This window comes from Bidens hawaiensis, unplaced genomic scaffold (assembly GCF_021521415.1).
Source record: "Bidens hawaiensis isolate Kalapana, Puna unplaced genomic scaffold, B.hawaiensis_p1.1 tig00027752_1, whole genome shotgun sequence".
In the NCBI taxonomy this organism is placed as follows: Eukaryota; Viridiplantae; Streptophyta; class Magnoliopsida; order Asterales; family Asteraceae; genus Bidens; species Bidens hawaiensis.
In genome coordinates this window covers 81258-100989 of record NW_027494493.1, presented here as the reverse complement: position 1 = coordinate 100989, position 19732 = coordinate 81258, and the positions used below count along the sequence as shown (strand labels likewise).

The window sequence follows — 19732 nt, the reverse complement described above, 5'->3', positions numbered from 1 at the left end:
TCTAAACCTATACATGTTTAACAATAACTATGACTTAACTAATTAATTCCACAATATAATTATCTAACACATATCCTATCATAACTCAATTAAGATTCTAAGATAATTATCCACAAACTAATTAATCACTAATGTTTATTGTTTAACTTGCACACCAAGCAATCAAGTCTCCTAACCAGTCCATGCTTCTAGCCACAACCGACTAAGGAATTCCCAACAGTAAAATCTTAAAACGAAACAAATATAATTGCTTTACAAACCACTTTAACCCCTCAACATTCGAAAAAAGAAGCATGAACCACTAACTCTTCCTTCAACGGGTATACCAGACAAAATCCCGAGATGCGTGATAGTTATATATCATGAACAGAAATTTGTGTAGAATGCTAGGTATTACCAAAATGCTCATAACTAAAAAAATCACTAATTTTTTCAATTATAGAAAAACTTTTACAATTTTACAATTTTTAAACAAATCAGATATGTTTATTTAATATGTGATTTTTAACCTTAAAACTATAAATCATTAACAAAATTAAACTATTTATTCGAACAGATACCATTACTTGTGGCCTACTGATAGAAGGCTTGGATTCTTCAGTGAAGATTCAAGTTTGTTTCTCACTTTGTTCACTTTTAGGTGCATATAATAATGAAGAATTTGAGCTAGACATTGTGCAAAGGTTGTCAATTTGAACCCCGAGCCGATTCGGGTTTTCGTCCCACGTTGTGTTACGTTGTCAGCTCTTGTGGTGGAACAACGACGTCAAGTGACAACCGACAGTCTGGTTTCCTAGGGGAACGCCCAAGCCAAACTCTGAAACAAACACGGGCCTGGTTAAAACAACATAATCTGACCAGAGTAGAACAATAGGGCTTCTAAAGTTACGACAACCTAAATACAAAAAAGTCGTTATTTTAGAAAAGAATTTTTTTTATTCGAACAGATATGGAAAGTATATTTTTATTATTTCAAATGCTTTTTTATGAATCCGAATAAGTTCGCAAACAACACGTGACATGTTCCCCCAAACACGTGATCCCACGCCACCGCCAATCATCATAAGTTTAAACTCAAAACTCAAAAACAAAAGGCAAAGGGCAAAACAGTCAACCCTTAAAAAACAACAACAACCGAAAACAAAACAAGTTCCCGCCTGTAACCAGAAACCCAAAGCCCTCCATTGTTTTCTACTCAAATTTCAAATTTTCAAAACCTTCAAATTTATAAACACAAATCCAAATCCAAAATCAAATCCCCCCCAAAACAAAACAAAACACCCACTTCCTATTAATATTATTAAACCCCCGCCATTCTCAACGACCTCATAACCCTCTCTCTCTCCGAAACATATCGCTGCTGCCTATGCCGATGTCGTCGTCCACCGCTTATTGCCGGAAGCAGAAATCACTTGGTCTTTTATGCTCCAAGTATAAAACCTATTTCTTTTATGTTATTAACTATGTATAATTAGTTAATTACCAAAACCTGGTGTTGTTGAGCTTCTTGGCGTCTGGTTGGACGGTGTGGTAGAGACTGACGATTAATTGGATATATATATATATATATTTATATAATTATATGTAATTTTTCAAATATACATATATATGCCGTCTAGTCAGATGGTGTGGTAGAGACTAGTGGTTAATCGGGATTAACCAGATTGATATTTATATATAATTTTTCAAATATATATATGCCAAATTTTTATATAATTACTTTTTTAATAAATTAAAGATTTTTACAACCATGTTTAAACATTGCGTTTAATATCTAGACGGTTCGAGATTAATTGCTATTTGGTCAAACTTGAAAACTTATATTAAATTTTATATAAATATGAATATTTGAAAAAGTACATATAAAATTCCAATATGATTAATCTTGATTAATTGCTAGTTGGTAGTTGGTACCCCACTGCCTTGGGTAGCGTCTAGCGAGTTCTACAAAGTTGGCGGTTAATACATTGTTATTTATGTTTCTTAAAAGGTGATGTATATATATTTGTTTGTACAGTTTTTTGGGCTTGTATAATCGAGATGGAATAGACACCGTTGGATTGGACGATGCAGCGTCAAGATTAGGTAATTTATTGTTGTATTAATTTTGTAAGAATTGTTTGAAGATGTCCAAATTGAGGGTAAAGTTTTGGATTTTCAGGTGTTGAGAGACGGCGGATTTACGATATTGTCAATGTTTTGGAAAGTGTTGGTGTAAGATTTTGTGACTATTTTTAAAAACTTGTGTAATTTGAGGCATTTTCAGATCTGATGTTGTGAGGTTTTTGATTTTGCAGGTGCTTGTTAGAAAGGCGAAGAACACGTATCATTGGAATGGATTGGGCGCGATCCCGAAGGCTTTAGAGCAGCTTAAGGTGTGATTAATAATATTTCCTTTCAATACTAATATCATTGTGTGTTAATGTGTTTGGATCTATTTGCTTATTATTTGTCTAATGGTGTAACAGGAAGAAGGTTTTAGGAATAATGATGAGCAGATTGATGTTAAATCTGGAAAGGTAATTTTAATTTTATTAAGCATTTACAATATAGTTCATGTTATTTACATGGTTCAATTAGAAATATTTTTTTAATACCTGAAATTAGGCTTCTGGGCTTTCGGTTTCGTTCGATAAGAGGTTAAGGAGGGCGGTTTTGATTACTTAGTTAAAATTTCATGATATGTGTTTCGTTTGACTAAGCTATTAACCCTAGTTTCATCTTTGTTTATACCGTGCTATGTAATTTTAATCTTTGTACATTGAGCTAATAAATAAATAAACCTGCGGTGGACATATGTCACCTTGTCCGAACCATTTAAATTGCCGTGCTATTCAACTTTTTTTTTTCTGTTTATGTATGTTTAATTTGTTTGTACATTGTGTGGTTTTACGTTCCGCTACTTGATTCCTAACAAGGGTTTTTTATCTTAAATGTTATTAGGTTTCTGATGATGAAGAAGATGAAAAAATTTCCAGCCACAGCGCTTCATTGCAGGACAAATCATATCTGGACTCTATGCATAAAACTCCAGGGCTGTTGAAATCGGATACTTTAATTGATAACCGAAAGGAGAAATCTTTAGGGCTTCTTACCAAGAATTTCATCAAGCTCTTCCTATGCACCGATGTGAGTTAACTTTTCAGTGATTATCGCTTTCTCTGTATTCTATGCTACAAAATGTTTTATTATATGCATGATTTGTTTTAGTCGGATATGCATTCGCTTGATGATGCTGCAAAGACACTGCTTGGAGATGTTCATAATCCGTCATTAACAAGAAGTAAACTTCTCATGCCAATTGCTTCAATTTCTTGTTTTGAATAATATAATTACAGTATATGTGACGTGTTATTGGAATTATCGTTGCAGCTAAAGTGAGACGGCTATATGATATTGCTAATGTCTTGTCTTCCATGAACTTCATTGAGAAGGTTAATTAACTAGTAACAACATCGTTGCCTTGGTTTTCGACATCTAGATTCTTCTAACATTGAGTCTATTTTGTATGATGAGCAGACTCACCATCCAGAAACCCGAAAGCCCGCGTTTAGATGGTTAGGAATGACAAGTCAAATAAATAGTCAACCAGGACCAGCAACTGCTGTATTTCATCAAGAATCCAAAAAACGTGCATTTGGGACCGAGCTCACAAACATTTGCTTCAAAAGAAACAAGCTGGATAACCAGGAGGTGAAACTGTTCGGCGGCCTTCAAAGTCAACGCCAGCCCATCAAACCCAACGCTAACGTGTCCAATTCATATCCGGGTCCTGATCCGTTTGGTCACTTGGGTCCTGTGAGTCAGCCTAAATCTAGTGACGGAGAGAGTAACAAAGTTAACAAGACTCAAGATTTGGAAAATTTAGCTTCTAATTTTCGGCCACAGTATCAAAACCAAGGTATCATTTGAGTTTCATTAGAGTTTTTAATAATAATATTATTATGTGTGTTGACTTATAGTTGACCAACTACGGAATTGCAGCTTTGAGAGATCTTTTTGTTCATTACATGGATGCATGGAAAGCATGGTATTCGGAGGTTGCAGAAATGGATCCAATCGGAGTGATTTAATTCAAAACGCGGATTGAAGACTCGTTGAAATTGATTAGAAGTGATGGCTAGAAATGGCCATCCTTTAGAGTTTATAGTTTTAAGTCTTTATGACAATGTTGTCTGATTGATTTAGAGTAGTGCCAAGCATATATATTGTATGTCTGGTTAATCTTTAGAACAATGTTTATTGTAGATCTTTTATGGTCATTTTTTTAAAATTATTAGCTGAAAGCCTGAAAGTTTATTGAAGGGAACATATTTTTCAAAATGTTTGTTTTGACCTCAAAAAGGTTATTGTTTTTTCTTTTTTAGAAAATACGCATAAAAGTGTGAATTTATTAGTTACAACAATTTTTTATTACATAAATAGTCTCTGTCTACGTGACAAGTTTATATTAGAGTTTACGTATTTCTTTTTGGAAAACATGAAGTTGGTCCTCGTTATTTATCAAATCTGAAACTTTTGAAAAAAATAAAGAAGCTGATGATGATTCTTGTAATAACTCTATTAATGAGTTGATTACAAGAATGGTCATAAATTTTAGTATTTAAAAAATTTAGTGTTTTGGTTATTAGTCGAATTAGTATTTGGTCAAATAATCAAGGCATTGGAATTTCAGACACCCTTTTTGTTATCTAGAAACATTTTTTAAACGTACTTTCTTTTAAATACTCCCTCCAAACTTATAAACTTATATGGGTGTCTAAATAGTAGCTCCCATGATCAAAACTAGTTAAGCTATGTGTAGTGAAGGGCTACAAATGGGGGCGAATTGTGACATGTGGCGCCTAGTCAGCATGGAGTGAGAATTTGTTTTTGGGGCGGTGTAGGGGCTACAAATTGGGCCCTCAATACATTTTTTTATTATTTTCTTTTTATAATTAAATTAATCAAATAAAAATCAATTTCTTCAAATAATTAAATAAATATGCATTAAAATTAAAAAGAAATACAAAAAAAAAATTCATAACTAAAAATATAAAAAAACATATAGCTCGGTTGGCGTACATGTTTAGGTTCGGGTCGGGAAATTGAAACGGATAGCTCGGTTGGTTTAGGTTCATCGGGATCCATTGTAAGTTCACGTTCGGTTGGTTTTGCAAATCACGGTGTTGACCGAAAGGAGGGAATGAGTGGTTCGGTTGGTTCGGGTTGTTTCTAGGATTCATTTTGCATATACATATACACACACACAACATATATACATATACAAATACATATATATATATACACACACACAACACATACATATATATATATACCACACACACAATATATATACATACACATATACATATATATATACAATAGTAATATAATAATAATATATAATATAATAATAATATATAATATAATAATAATAATCTTCATCTCTTCCAGACGATAAAAGAACCCCGTGTTGGAATACCGTATGCCCGAGACACATAATTAGGTTAATGTGGCTAGTCATGTTTGATCCAAGTCGGGTCATACCCAATAACGAGTTAGACACACACCAATTATGTATTTGTTAAGATAAGATCTATAAGACAAATACAGAACACGATACATTCAGAAATTCGGGTTTCTGAATATTTACTTGAAAGTGTTAAATAAATTAATCGGTTAATTTATTTATTCAAATAATTATTATTGGAATGATTATTTAACTATGTATTCTTTTATAAAATGGTTTATAAAAGATGGGGTGTTTATATATTTTATAAAGTATAAAATAAATAAAATAAAAAAAAAAAAAAAAAAAATTATTATTATTGGGGCCGGTTTTAGGGTGGGCCCCACACCCCATATCTTGGTCAATTTCTTGTCACAAGGTTGAGTGTATTTTACTTAACCAAAACCTAACCAAAACCTAACACCATGTTAGTATGATGGTATGTGATGATGAGAAAAGATCATGATCAAAAATATATAAACACTTTCAAGTAACATAAAAAACACAACTTCTTCCTTTCTTTCTTTCTTGTTTACGGCCAAAAAGAAAAAGAAAGGCTCGGGTCTCGGGTTTTTCGTGTTCAAGCTTCCTAGCATAGCTCGGTGTGTGTTGGAGGCTCGGGGTATATTCAGTTTGAGGGTTTTCCTTTGAAAGTCTAACATTCACATCATCATCTTCTTCAACCATCTACTAAACTCTTAAAGGGTTAAGAATGTAAGTGTTTACTAGCTTGATAGTTTAGCTTTTCCGTATCATTTGATCCTTGCTTCGGGTTTCTAGTAAATAGATTATTGGTAATCTTATAACATGAATAAACTAGGTTATTCATGAACATATACATATATAAACACATGGATACATATGTTTAGTTTGTAAATATCACGCTTCCGCCTTAATTGTGACTAGTTAAATGGTTAACTAAGTTTATAAATTCTATGGAAACCCAACAAATGGCATCAAGAGCCGGGATACGGGAAACTAAGCTTCGGGTTCTCGGTTTTATATTTTTCCCCTTGAAAGATTTTATACAAAAAAATTAACATGCATGATATTTTTTTTTGTATTTAATCTTGTTATTGTTTTTGGCTTTGTTCAAAAAAAAAAAAAAAAAAAAAAAAAAAATATAAAACCGAGTATATGGGCCGAAGCCCAAATCGGGTGATTTTGGGCCGAAGCCCACTTGGATATGGTTATTGGGCTAACCGGACATAAAAGGGAAAAAGCTAAATGGGCCGAAGCCCATTTTTGGTTAAATGGGCCGAAGCCCATGAGTTTTTTAATTGGGCCGAAGCCCATGTGTTTTGCACATGTGGGCCGAAGCCCATAATCACGTTATTGGGTCAAGCCCAAATTGGGTTGGGCTAGGCCCGATAAAGTCAAGGGGTTTTTGGAACGGGTTCCTAAAACATAACGGGTTATGTTTGTTAATACTAGACCGAGCCGTAGACCAAGTGGATGTTTGTTTGTGGTTGATGTTGTGATTGTAATTAATTATTCAAGTTTCGGTTTGTAATAATTAATTAGGGGCAATTTTGTAATTTTGTAATTATTTATTCATATGGGTATGTAATAAATAGGTTATTTGTATTATCTTTATTTTATAGAAAAATGTATTAGGACATTTATTTTGTAAAATAAAGAAGATTGCAAAATTGGAAGTTTGGGCCTAATTGGGCCGGGTATGGTGATAATGGGTCTCACAAGCCCATTAAAGGGATTCAAACCCAAAAGGACCTAAGCCCACCAATTGAGCCCAAATGGAAGCTTATGGAAGCTAAGGCCCAAGTTCAAGCCCAATGGATCACAACGGGGTTGAAGAAGATGCTCGAAGCATTTGGATGCGGGATCGAGTGGGAGCTACAACATCCATGTGTCATGTGTCCCTTAGGATTGGACCTAAGACACACACTTGTTTCGGCTAACAAGTGTGGTCTAATTTAGTGGCTCGTGTCTAGTATAATTGTGTATGCTTGTTAATTGATTGTTTGATTGTGTGGTTGTTAGATATTAGGATATCAACTTCGTCACATAGAATTAATTAACAAAGCATAAAATGGGTTCTAATAATTATCGGTAATTACGTGACACATAGTTTAATAAAATGGATTTATTAACTAGCCGTCTCACGCCCATAATAAAATGGCTTTATTATAAATTAGAATTTTGAAAAATGGTTTCAAAATATCGTGTTACTAAATGCATGTTAGAACATGATTTAAAGTTTTACAACTAGAATTATTAAAACTAAAAATCCCTTTTAAAATTAAGGATAATAAGTTAAACACCATCCTTTTGTATAACGCTTAACATATTAGTAAGCTCTTAGTGGGAAAAAGGTCACCTAACCGCGTAAGAGTAAATTAATATGTTAAGGTAATATTGGCATATAAATGGGAAAAAGGTCACCTAACCGTTTGTATGTTAATATTACAAGTTGATACAAGTAGGACGACTTAAATTAGAACCATGTGAAGAGGGTCACCCAAACATGGGGTCTAATAGGTGTTGATGGGATAAACATGCCGACACGAAATATGATTTCGAACCGGTCCCATAAACTCTAGAAGTTGCAAAAGGGTTTGCAATTGTTATGAATAACTACCTTGATAAATCGACAATGGGAAAAAGGTCACCTAACCGGAGTCGGGTTTATCGTTGGATTCTAGATTTTAATTATTAATTATATTTGGTATATATATAAAAGGGTATTAATAATTAAAAAGGTAAAACACTAAAATGAACTTAATTAAAATTCTGCAGATGGCCGCACACGTCGACGACAACATAATCCCTAACGTCCAAAATGTCTCTCTCCGATCTATTCTCGCTAAAGACCGTCTTAACCACAATAACTTTTCGGATTGGTTCCGAAATTTAAGGATAGTTCTAAAACAAGAAAAATTATATCATGTTTTGGAAACACCTATCCCCGAAGAACCGGAAGAGGGTAGTGAGGTCGAATATATGAATTGGGTCAAACTCACGGAAGATTCCATTCAAGTGTCATGCCTCATGTTGGCGACTATGGTTCCCGAAATCCAAAAGGATTTCGAAAACCATAATGCGTACGACATGATTACTCAACTTAAGAAAATGTTCCTTAAGCAATCGAGGGTTGAAAGGTTCGAAACGGTTCGAGCCTTGCATGCATGTAGAATGGATGATAATCAACCAGTTTCAACTTATGTACTTAAGATGAAAAGTTACATTGATCGCCTCGCCAAGCTCAATTGTCCCATCTCAAAAGAGTTAGCAACGGATTTGATCCTTAACTCTTTGTCGAAAAGGTTCGACACATTCGTGTTAAATTATAACATGAACGGATGGGACAAAACCATTGGAGAACTTCACTCAATGCTTAAAACAGCCGAGGCGAGCATGGGCAAAAGGGTTTTACCCATGTTTGCGATCAATGAAGGTAGATCCAAGAATCGATCTCAACCCAATCTTAAGGCTAAAGTAGCCAAAAGAAAGGGTCCTCCTATGCATCTTAAGGGTAAGGGCAAATCACCGGTTATGGCAAAGAAACAAAAGGTTATGGAACCGAGGGGTCATAAGGATGATCCTTGTTTTGGTTGTGGGGAGACCGGACACTGGAAACGCAATTGCCCGGTCTACCTAAAAGAGCTAAAAGACAAGAGGAATGCGGCGCATACCTCGGGTAATGTCTTTATGATTAATGTTGAGCTAAATCTTATTTCTTCTAACACATGGGTATTGGATACCGGATGTGGAACTCATATTTGCAATTGGTTGCAGGGGTTCAAAAAGAATGAAGACTTAAAGAAGGGCGAAGTGAATCTTTTCATGGGCAACGGTGCAAGGGTGCACGTGGTCGCTAGAGGAGACTTCACTTTATCGCTTCCAAGTGGTTTGGAAGTTGTTTTGAGAAATGTTTTGTATGCTCCTAGTTTGACTAGGAACATTATTTCTGTGCACCTTCTTAGACAATGTAATTTTGATTTTAAATTTGTAAGATCAGAAATGCATGTATCATCTAATGGTATCTTTTATTTTAAAGCTGTACCAAACAACGGTATTTATGAATTGGTTCATGATAATACCTTAAATAGCTCATTATATCAAACTTCTACTAAAAGACTCAAAAAGGATTTGAGTGATTCCTACATTTGGCATTGTCGCCTTGGACACATAAACAAGAATCGTATAAATACTCTCCAAAAGAAAGGTCTTTTGAAAACAAACGAGTTAGGTTCGTTTGATGAGTGTGAATCTTGTATTCAAGGCAAGATGACCAAAGAGCCTTTCAAAGGTACAAATGAAAGGGCTAAGGATTTGTTAGGTATAATACATACGGATGTATGCGGACCTTTCAAGCCAACTAGTAGGAATAGTGAAAGGTACTTCATTACCTTTACCGACGATTTTAGTCGATATGGGTATGTTTATCTAATGAAACACAAACATGAAGCCTTTGAAATGTTCAAAGAATTTCAAAATGAAGTACAAAATCAGCTCGACCGAACAATCAAGGTACTCCGCTCCGATAGAGGAGGCGAATACCTAAGTGAAGCTTTTCAAAGTCATCTTAGAGATTGTGGAATTATTTCACAGCTCACTCCTCCTGGAACTCCTCAACATAACGGAGTATCCGAGAGGAGGAATCGAACACTGTTGGACATGGTTCGATCAATGATGGCACGAAGCTCACTACCGCCATCATTTTGGGGATATGCGTTACTTACAGCGGCTCGTATTTTGAATATGGCCCCGACCAAAAAGGTGGATCGAATACCCTATGAAGTGTGGCATGGAAAGGTTCCATCCTTTTCATATTTAAGGGTATGGGGATGCATAGTTTATGTTAAACGTGACACCCCAAATAAGCTTGAGGCTCGATCCATCAGGTGTATCTTCATAGGATACCCAAAGGATGATATAGGATATATATTCTATGATCCTAGTGAACAAAAGGTGTTTGTTTCACGCAAAGGATACTTCTTAGAAACTAGGTTCCTTATGGAAGGACCTAGTGAAAGGAGAGTGGAACTTGAAGAGGTTCAAGAATCACTGGATGATACACAATTGGTCGATACTAGCTTTCAACACGAGGATGTTGAAGATGATCAAATGGTTGATCATACACACGTTGCTCGCAGATCTAATAGGATTAGTCGACCTCCCAAGAAATATGGATTTCTTGTGGATGATTGCTACTTGGTCGATTCGGATGAACCGATCTCCTACAAAGATGCTATGTCACAACCTGATTGTGAAAAATGGCTTGAAGCCATGAGCGCCGAGATGCAATCCATGCACGATAACCAAGTTTGGGAATTGGTTAATCGTCCACTTAACTCCAAACTGGTTGGATGTAAGTGGGTCTTCAAAAGGAAAACTGATATGCATGGAAATTTAGATACTTACAAAGCACGACTTGTAGCAAAAGGTTTCACGCAAACTCAAGGGATTGATTATGATGAAACCTTCTCGCCGGTCGCGATGCTTAAGTCGATCAGGATATTATTTGCCATTGCAGCTCATTTTGATTATGAGATATGGCAAATGGATGTCAAGACCGCTTTTCTAAATGGATATCTTGAGGAAGATGTCCATATGGTTCAGCCTGAAGGTTTTGTCGATCCATCTAATCCTGATAAAGTTTGTAAGTTAAAGAAATCAATCTACGGGTTGAAACAAGCATCACGGATGTGGAATCATCGTTTTAATGAAGAAATCAAAGCGTTTGGTTTCGTCCAAAACGGTGATGAGGCGTGTGTGTATAAATGGGCTAGTGGGAGTATAATCATTTTCCTTATTTTGTATGTCGATGATATACTTTTATTTGGAAATGATATACCAAGTATGGAAAACGTTAAAGCGTGGTTAAGTAGTCGTTTCTCAATTAAGGATCTTGGAGAAGCGACATATATCTTGGGAATAAAGGTCTATAGGGATAGACAAAGGAAATTGATCGGACTCAATCAAAGTGCGTACATTGATAAAATCCTGAAAAGGTTCAGGATGGAAAACTCTAAGAAAGGTTTGGTACCTATTCCTAGAGGAACCGTGTTAAGCTCATCCCAAAGTCCTAGCTCTAAGGAAGAGCAGGATAGGATGAAGCATGTTCCTTATGCTTCGGCAATAGGATCTATTATGTATGCAATGATATGCACCAGACCGGACGTCTCGTATGCTTTAAGCATAACGAGTAGATACCAGCACAACCCAGGTGACAGTCATTGGATGGCTGTCAAGAATATATTAAAATACCTTAGAAGGACTAAGGATATGTTTTTAATATATGGGTCTGGTGAGGAGGAACTCGTCGTAAAGGGTTACGTGGATGCGAGTTTCCAAACTGACCGAGATGATTCTCGATCACAGTCGGGATATGTCTTCATTTTGAATGGAGGCGCTGTCTCTTGGAAGAGTTCGAAGCAGGATGTTGTCGCGTTATCCACTACAGAATCTGAGTACATCGCCGCTTCAATGGCAGCCCAAGAGGCTGCATGGATGAAAAAGTTCATCATGGATCTAGGGATTATCTCTTCCATTCAGGAGCCCCTAGAGATATTCTGTGACAATGAGGGTGCTATTGCACAGATCAAGGAGCCTCGTGCTCATCAGAAAACGAGGCACATTGAGCGCAGATTCAACTACATAAGGGATGAAGTTGAAAAAAGAAAGATATGTATTCATAAAGTTCATACCGATCAAAATATTGCGGACCCACTCACGAAGCTCCTCGATAGGCCAAAGCATGAGGGTCATGTTTGTGCATTAGGACTTCGGTATTCTAGTGAGTGGATTTGATCTGTGTTTAGTGTTTATATAAGAACGAATGTAATGGGTATCTCATGAAAATTAATTATGTTTTAATTATTCAATGATTTATGTTCTATATTTGCATGTTTAATCCATGAATGACTTATGTTGTTCTAAACGTCCGTAGTCGATTATGCTTGTGGGAACAAGTATGAAGGTAAGACTATTATGAACCCGGATTGGTTGATATTCATGTGATGAATATAGGGCATAGGTTTGCCACCAAGGTTCATAGATATTTGTGGGATACAAATATTGGACATGATCCGCTCTCAAGGATCACTGCATGGAGTTAGTGCAACTGATCATAAGTAATCCTTGAGTAAAGGCGAGTATCATTGTGTCCTTTGACCTGAGATGCATATTGGATCTGGTTTCTCATCAAGTCTGATAACTTGACTCTCTTCTTTGTTTTTCGGTAACACGATGACGTAAAAGAAAGAGCTCAGATATCATACGAGATGTCAACAAGGATGTATGCAGTCAAGATGGGATTTGTTCCTCTTATGTGTTGAGAGTTTAGATGTCTAAGGCCTGTTAAGTTAAATCATTGAGAGAATGATCACTCTGTGTCTCTTCGATTTGACAGGACATCTAGTAACAAAGAGATGTAATGATAAGACTTACCTATATCATATCAAGTATGGACTTGAAGGGGATGATGTTATTGAATGGCACTTAGTCAAACACACTAGGGGTGGTGACCTGTTGTTAGGCGGTATTCACCATTAGCATTAACTTCTTATGAGTCACGTGCAAGTGGGAGATTGTTGGAATACCGTATGCCCGAGACACATAATTAGGTTAATGTGGCTAGTCATGTTTGATCCAAGTCGGGTCATACCCAATAACGAGTTAGACACACACCAATTATGTATTTGTTAAGATAAGATCTATAAGACAAATACAGAACACGATACATTCAGAAATTCGGGTTTCTGAATATTTACTTGAAAGTGTTAAATAAATTAATCGGTTAATTTATTTATTCAAATAATTATTATTGGAATGATTATTTAACTATGTATTCTTTTATAAAATGGTTTATAAAAGATGGGGTGTTTATATATTTTATAAAGTATAAAATAAATAAAATAAAAAAAAAAAAAAAAAAAAATTATTATTATTGGGGCCGGTTTTAGGGTGGGCCCCACACCCCATATCTTGGTCAATTTCTTGTCACAAGGTTGAGTGTATTTTACTTAACCAAAACCTAACCAAAACCTAACACCATGTTAGTATGATGGTATGTGATGATGAGAAAAGATCATGATCAAAAATATATAAACACTTTCAAGTAACATAAAAAACACAACTTCTTCCTTTCTTTCTTTCTTGTTTACGGCCAAAAAGAAAAAGAAAGGCTCGGGTCTCGGGTTTTTCGTGTTCAAGCTTCCTAGCATAGCTCGGTGTGTGTTGGAGGCTCGGGGTATATTCCGTTTGAGGGTTTTCCTTTGAAAGTCTAACATTCACATCATCATCTTCTTCAACCATCTACTAAACTCTTAAAGGGTTAAGAATGTAAGTGTTTACTAGCTTGATAGTTTAGCTTTTCCGTATCATTTGATCCTTGCTTCGGGTTTCTAGTAAATAGATTATTGGTAATCTTATAACATGAATAAACTAGGTTATTCATGAACATATACATATATAAACACATGGATACATATGTTTAGTTTGTAAATATCACGCTTCCGCCTTAATTGTGACTAGTTAAATGGTTAACTAAGTTTATAAATTCTATGGAAACCCAACACCCCGCCCCCGCCCCAATTCGCCCACATATCACCTAGGGGGCGGTGTTCTCGCCCCTTCGCGCCCACAATTTGCCCGAGCCCACGCCCACTACGCATAGCCTTATTACCAATACCTTGTCACCGCTCTTAACCAGTTAGGCTAATAACCAAGCTGGGCTAAAATAACCAGTTAAAAGACAAAAAAATGAAAAAAAAATTCGATTAAATACTAAATACATACAAAAACCAAATAAATACCTTTTTTTAATTTGTTTTTGAAACTTTAGATTCAAAAAAATAATCACCTTATGAAAAACATTAATAAACGCGAATTCATAAATTGTATTTGGCAAAAAGTTTAGGGTTCCTAGTTGGAACAGTTGGTTCACATGAGGTAGCACCACCAACAGAACGGTTTGCGGGTTTTTCTTCTCCCTCAGAGAGAGTGAGTTAGAAAAGCGGTGTAATCAAATCAATCCACCCAATAGCTATCTATACTAGGGGTCAAAAACCGGTTAACGGCTAGAAAACCGTAAATGGTGACTATTGTATCTAATGGTAATAGCCCGGCTACCGGCCATTAATCTACTCAAAATCCAGTTTTAGTTGACATGTTGTTAATCAGTTCTTGCTTGAAAATGCCTAACCGGTCCCTAACCTTTGGTTAATTTCGGTTACAAACCAGTTACTAGAACGCACTACGCCAGTTAACAACTTTTTTCAATTTTTGTAAAAAATATTTTTTTTTCGAGCATCTTTAACTGCATCACCTCTCTTCTCTTAAACCAACAACAAATATTTATCATAATAAACAAGGCAGAGAAAACCAGCACACCAAAAACTCATCCATTTAACATATCTTTTACAACACCATCGTCACAGGTCGAATACAATACATTTCGCATACAGCTTATACGGTTGTATCCAAATATCAGTTCACCTTCTCTCTCATTATTCTAGTAAACTAGCTTTGATTTATGGAATTATACCATTTCGCACGGTTTGTTACTAATAAACTAAACACTTACCCCTAATTAGATGGAGGTTTATACCAACCCCAAGCATCATCAGAAAGATACCGAGTCACCTGCTTCACATTCTGGTAGTTCTCTAGACCCCTGATATAAAAAAGTGAACGTGACGATTAGTCCCATCTTATGGTATTTAATTATTAAATTAGTAGATGGTTTTTTTGTTTTAAATTTTATCACCATTCTCCTAGTTCACGACCAAAACCGCTACGCTTCTTTCCTCCCCATGGAGCTTGAGAGAAGCATGGCTGTGAGCAGTTGACCCACACAATGCCTACATCCAAAGCCTGCAGAACGAAAACAATAAATATATAAAAAAAAATATGTCAATAAATTGGGTTTAAGCTATAGGAACAAATGGAAATTAATAACATTTCATTACCTTTGTTACACGGTCACACCTTTCCAGATCTTTTGATAACACCGCAGCAGCCAATCCATAACTGCAAAAAAAACGATGAAATAAAATTATAAAACCAAAACTAAAAATTACATGAAATATAAAATGAATTTAACTTACTGAGTATCATTAGCTAATTCAATAGCTTCTTCTTCAGATGCAAATGTTTTGACACAAAGCACGGGTCCAAAAACTTCTTCTTTCCAGATTTGCATAGATCTGTTAACATCAGTAATAATGGCTGGCTCCATATAATATCCTTTTTTAAAATGCTGCGATTAATAATTACCCTTTTAACTTTGTAATCTAAAGCTTGGAGAAAATAAATAATAAAGAATTGGTCCATACCGGAGGACGTTCACCTCCACATAGAACAGTCGCGCCTTCACTTTTGGCTGTTGATACAAATTTCAGCACCTTTTCATACTGAAAATATGTTAAAAATTAAAAGTTAAATATTAGAGGCTTGACAAAATTATGTTAGAATAATTGAAACTATATTTAAGTGATTCGTTTATTATTACCTGACCGCTGCTAACTATAGGGCCGAGCCTGCAACCATCCTCCAAGGGGTCTGAAATCTTGATGTTTTTAGCCCACTTAACAAGCTTGTCTACAAACTCATCAGCAATACTTTCCTGGAACATATAAACAATATTAATAATTTTTTTTATTACTTTTAACACGTTTTCATCAACTTACATGTACTAGAAGGCGAGATGTGGCACTGCATATTTGACCATTGGTCCAGAAGCAACCAAAGAGAGTCCACTCAACAGCTGTTCGAATAATAATCATGAACTTTGAAGTAATATTTTCATCATAAATGCAAGATTGAGACAATGTTTCATTTGTTCTATCTTAAAAAACAAACTTGACTAACCTTTATCAATGTCAACATCATTAAATACCACTATTGGACTTTTTCCACCAAGTTCAAGTGTAACCGGCTGCAATTGGAACAGAGTATGAAGATAATATAATAAGAACGAATCCAAGTTTAACAAAGACTTATTCACCGTATGATTTAAGCCAAAAATTGGATTCATGATTTTTTTTCATACAGCCAATGTTATTCTCTTCATTGTTTTTAACATTCTCACTAACTTTGAATTAAAACAGATATTGAGTGATACCTTAACATTCTGAGCGGCAGCAGTCATAACTTTGCTTCCAGTGACACTGCTTCCTGTAAATGCGATCTGTAAAATAATAATAACAATTTGGCCCGTTAATTAATTATAAAACAAGATAATACTCTTAGGCAAAAGTTGAGTCAGGCCAACCTGACCTGGCCCAATCTGTTTTAACCAGAACCCAATATGAAAAGTGACCCAACACGTAAAAGCAAAAGAAATGAGAACCAAACCTTATCAACATCAGGATGAGATGCCAATGATGCACCTGCTTCTGCACCTAATCCCGACAAAATATTGAGAACACCATTAGGAAGGCCCACCTCTTTGCATATATTACCTAATTCCAAGCAAGTTCTGAAATTGGATAATTAACATGTCATTAATACAAGCAAGATTACCTAATTTCAGAAACACAGATATCATTTGTCTATTAATAACAACTTACAGAGATGCTAATTCTGATGGTTTAAGTACAGCAGTACATCCAGCTGCCAGTGCAGGAGCAACTTTCCATGTAGCCATCAGCAGAGGATAATTCCTATATATCAATAATAGCAAACTTTAAACACAATACTAATTACTAAAACAATAATGAATCATAATATGGATGAGATAAGGTATACCATGGAGTAATCAACCCAACTACACCAATGGGTTCCCTAGTAAGATGACATTTAAATGTATCCATTGGAAGAGAAACAGGTGCATTTTGCTTTTTATCCAATGCTTCAGCAAGATCTGCATTGTACTCAAAGCATCCAGCTACATCATCCTAAATGGTAACAACATAAATATTAGGCAGTTAACTCATTAAAAACTTAGGGTTTTTAATTTGTTTGCAAGAAAAATACCATATCCCATGCTGCTTCTTCAAGTGGCTTTCCACAATCAATGGCTTCAAGTTTTGCCAGTTCAGATTTCTTCTCCAATATCTGCACAATGATCATTTTAGAAGATTTTTGATAGTTTTGAAAAAAATGATCATCTGTAAATTGAGATAACAGGATAACATCACTCAAGATTAACACACACCTTGGAAGCAATAGCACGCAAATACTTGGCACGATGGGCTCCTGAAGCTGATGCCCAATCTTTTCCTCCATTACGTTTTAGAGCTTTGCGAGCAGCTTCAACAGCAATATTGATATCTTCTGCTGTAGCAGCTGGAATATCACCTGAACACAATTTTCCGAACAGATACAAGTAAACACACCAAAATACTAACAAATTACACTATACAAAGCTATGAAATTGATAAAAGCGACTATGCAAAACAGCGATTTCTAATTTGTTAAGATAATTAAAGCCAGAATAAAATCTAACATAATCGAAATTGTTTAGATCCGAAGAACACGATAAACTGAAACGTATTATTATATTGATTAAAAGGAAAAAAAACTGACAAGTAAAGACATCAAACTCAAATAAATTACACAATACAAAGCCAGATATCAATAATGACAAATATGCACAATACTGATATCTAATATTTAAAATAATTGAAATCAGAAGAAATTTTTAGACATAATAGAACATGTTAGAATCCGAATAATGCGATAAACTGAAACTTATAATAATTACTTCAATCAATTAGTGAAAGACTGAAAACCGACAAGTAAACACATCAAAATAACCAAAACTCAAACAGATTACTCAATACAAGCACTGAAATCAATAACAACAAATACACAAAACAATTTCTATTTTGTTAGATAACTGAAATCAGAATAAACATCCCACCTAACTGAACATGTTTAGAACTGAATAATGTGATAAACTGAACCTTATAATAATAATTATTATTATTTCGATCAATAACATAAAACTGACAAATAAACATGTCAAAACAGTACAAAACTCAAACAGATTACTCAATAAAAAGCACTGAAATCAATAACAACAAATACACAAAACGATTTTTAAGTTTTTAGATAACTGAAATCAGAATAAACATCTGACCTAACAGAACATGTTTAGAATCGAATAATGCGATAAACTGAACCGGATTATTATATAATTATTTCTATTATATAATTATTTCGATCAAAAACAGAAAAGTGACAGATAAACACATCAAAACAGTACAAAACTCAAAACAGATTACTCAATACAAATCACTAATATCAATATCAATAACAAAATACCGATTCTAATTTGTTAGATAACTGAAGATGTTAAGATCTGAAGAAGGCAATAAACTAAATCTTATGATTATTACTATTATATTATTTCGATCAATTATAGTAAGCTCAAATACTTAATGCTTAATTACGAATGCTAAATTACGAATACAGATTCTACAATAATAATAATAATAATAATAATAATAATAATAATAATACCGATGACGTCCTCGGTGGCAGGATTCACGACTGATATGCGATTCTTCTTAACCGGCTCTCTCCACTCGCCGTCGATGAATAACTGCCGTGACGGTATCGTAATCGCCATCGCAACTGTGTAATTCAAGTAGTTGTAAACTGTTGATTACTGATTCAGTGATAATAAAAGGCTTTAAATAAATAATATTATCTCCGATAGCGATCGTTACTGGAGTCCACTAGTCAATGATATGTAAAATTAAATTAAAATAAAGTCTAGAGATGTGTGATGAATATGACTAGTTCAAAAAGCTCGATGCTTGAAGCTCGGGCTCGTGACTCGCTCGATAAAAGCTCGAATAAAACTAGCTAAAAAAACTTGATTTGAAACATTCTGAGTTGAGTTGACTCATTTTTGTAATCAAGCTCGGCTCGACCTAGGCTCGGCTCGATCATGGCTCGGCTCGTTGGCTCGATTTAAATCTCGTTTAGCTTCAAACTCAAGCTAGAGCCTTAGCTGAGACGCCTCGTTTAATTTCAAGCCCGAGCTCGAAACCACTCTGGCTCGACTCGGGCTCGACTCGTGAACAGCCCTAAATATGACTGATGACGGAGTTAACAAAATCAGTTGTGATTATGATCTTACGGCACATGTGCCTCCCACGTGCCACTGGTGGGGTCAACTCATATCATATCTTTCAAGATCAACGGACACACATGCGTAAATTTTCACTCGGATCATATCTTTGGGAAGACGTATACAAGCAGTAAACAGTAACGACTCCATATTGCTACTCGAAACTACTCGAAAGTCGAAATCAAGAT

The 19732-nt window shown here is 35.2% G+C and overlaps 2 protein-coding genes across 2 annotated transcripts; one reads left to right on the top strand and one right to left on the bottom strand.

Annotated features, from left to right (window-relative positions):
• Positions 1–1351: 1351 nt before the first annotated feature.
• On the top strand, positions 1352–4428 carry LOC143575802 (E2F transcription factor-like E2FE; the record flags this gene model as incomplete). The annotated part of the gene is made up of 10 exons (XM_077060077.1): positions 1352–1431; positions 2018–2085; positions 2162–2214; positions 2298–2375; positions 2469–2519; positions 2944–3129; positions 3211–3283; positions 3373–3434; positions 3520–3901; positions 3985–4428. Coding segments are annotated over 10 exons (1122 nt in total), but the record flags the coding sequence as incomplete, so codon positions are not given.
• Positions 4429–15031: 10603 nt separating this feature from the next.
• LOC143575794 (betaine aldehyde dehydrogenase, chloroplastic-like) lies at positions 15032–19177 on the bottom strand. Its single transcript, XM_077060070.1, has 15 exons — positions 18929–19177; positions 17619–17761; positions 17438–17518; positions 17210–17358; positions 17032–17124; positions 16817–16940; positions 16584–16649; positions 16331–16397; positions 16150–16226; positions 15972–16085; positions 15796–15873; positions 15568–15719; positions 15430–15490; positions 15228–15334; positions 15032–15134 (listed from the first exon to the last, which is right to left on the bottom strand). Exons 1-15 carry the CDS (start codon positions 19035–19037, stop codon positions 15047–15049), a joined length of 1509 nt encoding a protein of 502 aa, XP_076916185.1. The 5' UTR covers positions 19038–19177; the 3' UTR covers positions 15032–15046.
• Between the last annotated feature and the right edge of the window lie 555 nt (positions 19178–19732).

Excerpts from the sequence above, each read along its gene's own strand:
- LOC143575794 (XM_077060070.1), bottom strand. The coding sequence starts at position 19,037 with ATGGCGATTACGATACCGTCACGGCAGTTATTCATCGACGGCGAGTGG. Across the intron at positions 17,125-17,209 it reads GTTGGGTTGATTACTCCATG|GAATTATCCTCTGCTGATGG; the intron begins GTATACCTTATC and ends ATTGATATATAG. Across the intron at positions 15,335-15,429 it reads GGTGTGACCGTGTAACAAAG|GCTTTGGATGTAGGCATTGT; the intron begins GTAATGAAATGT and ends TTCGTTCTGCAG.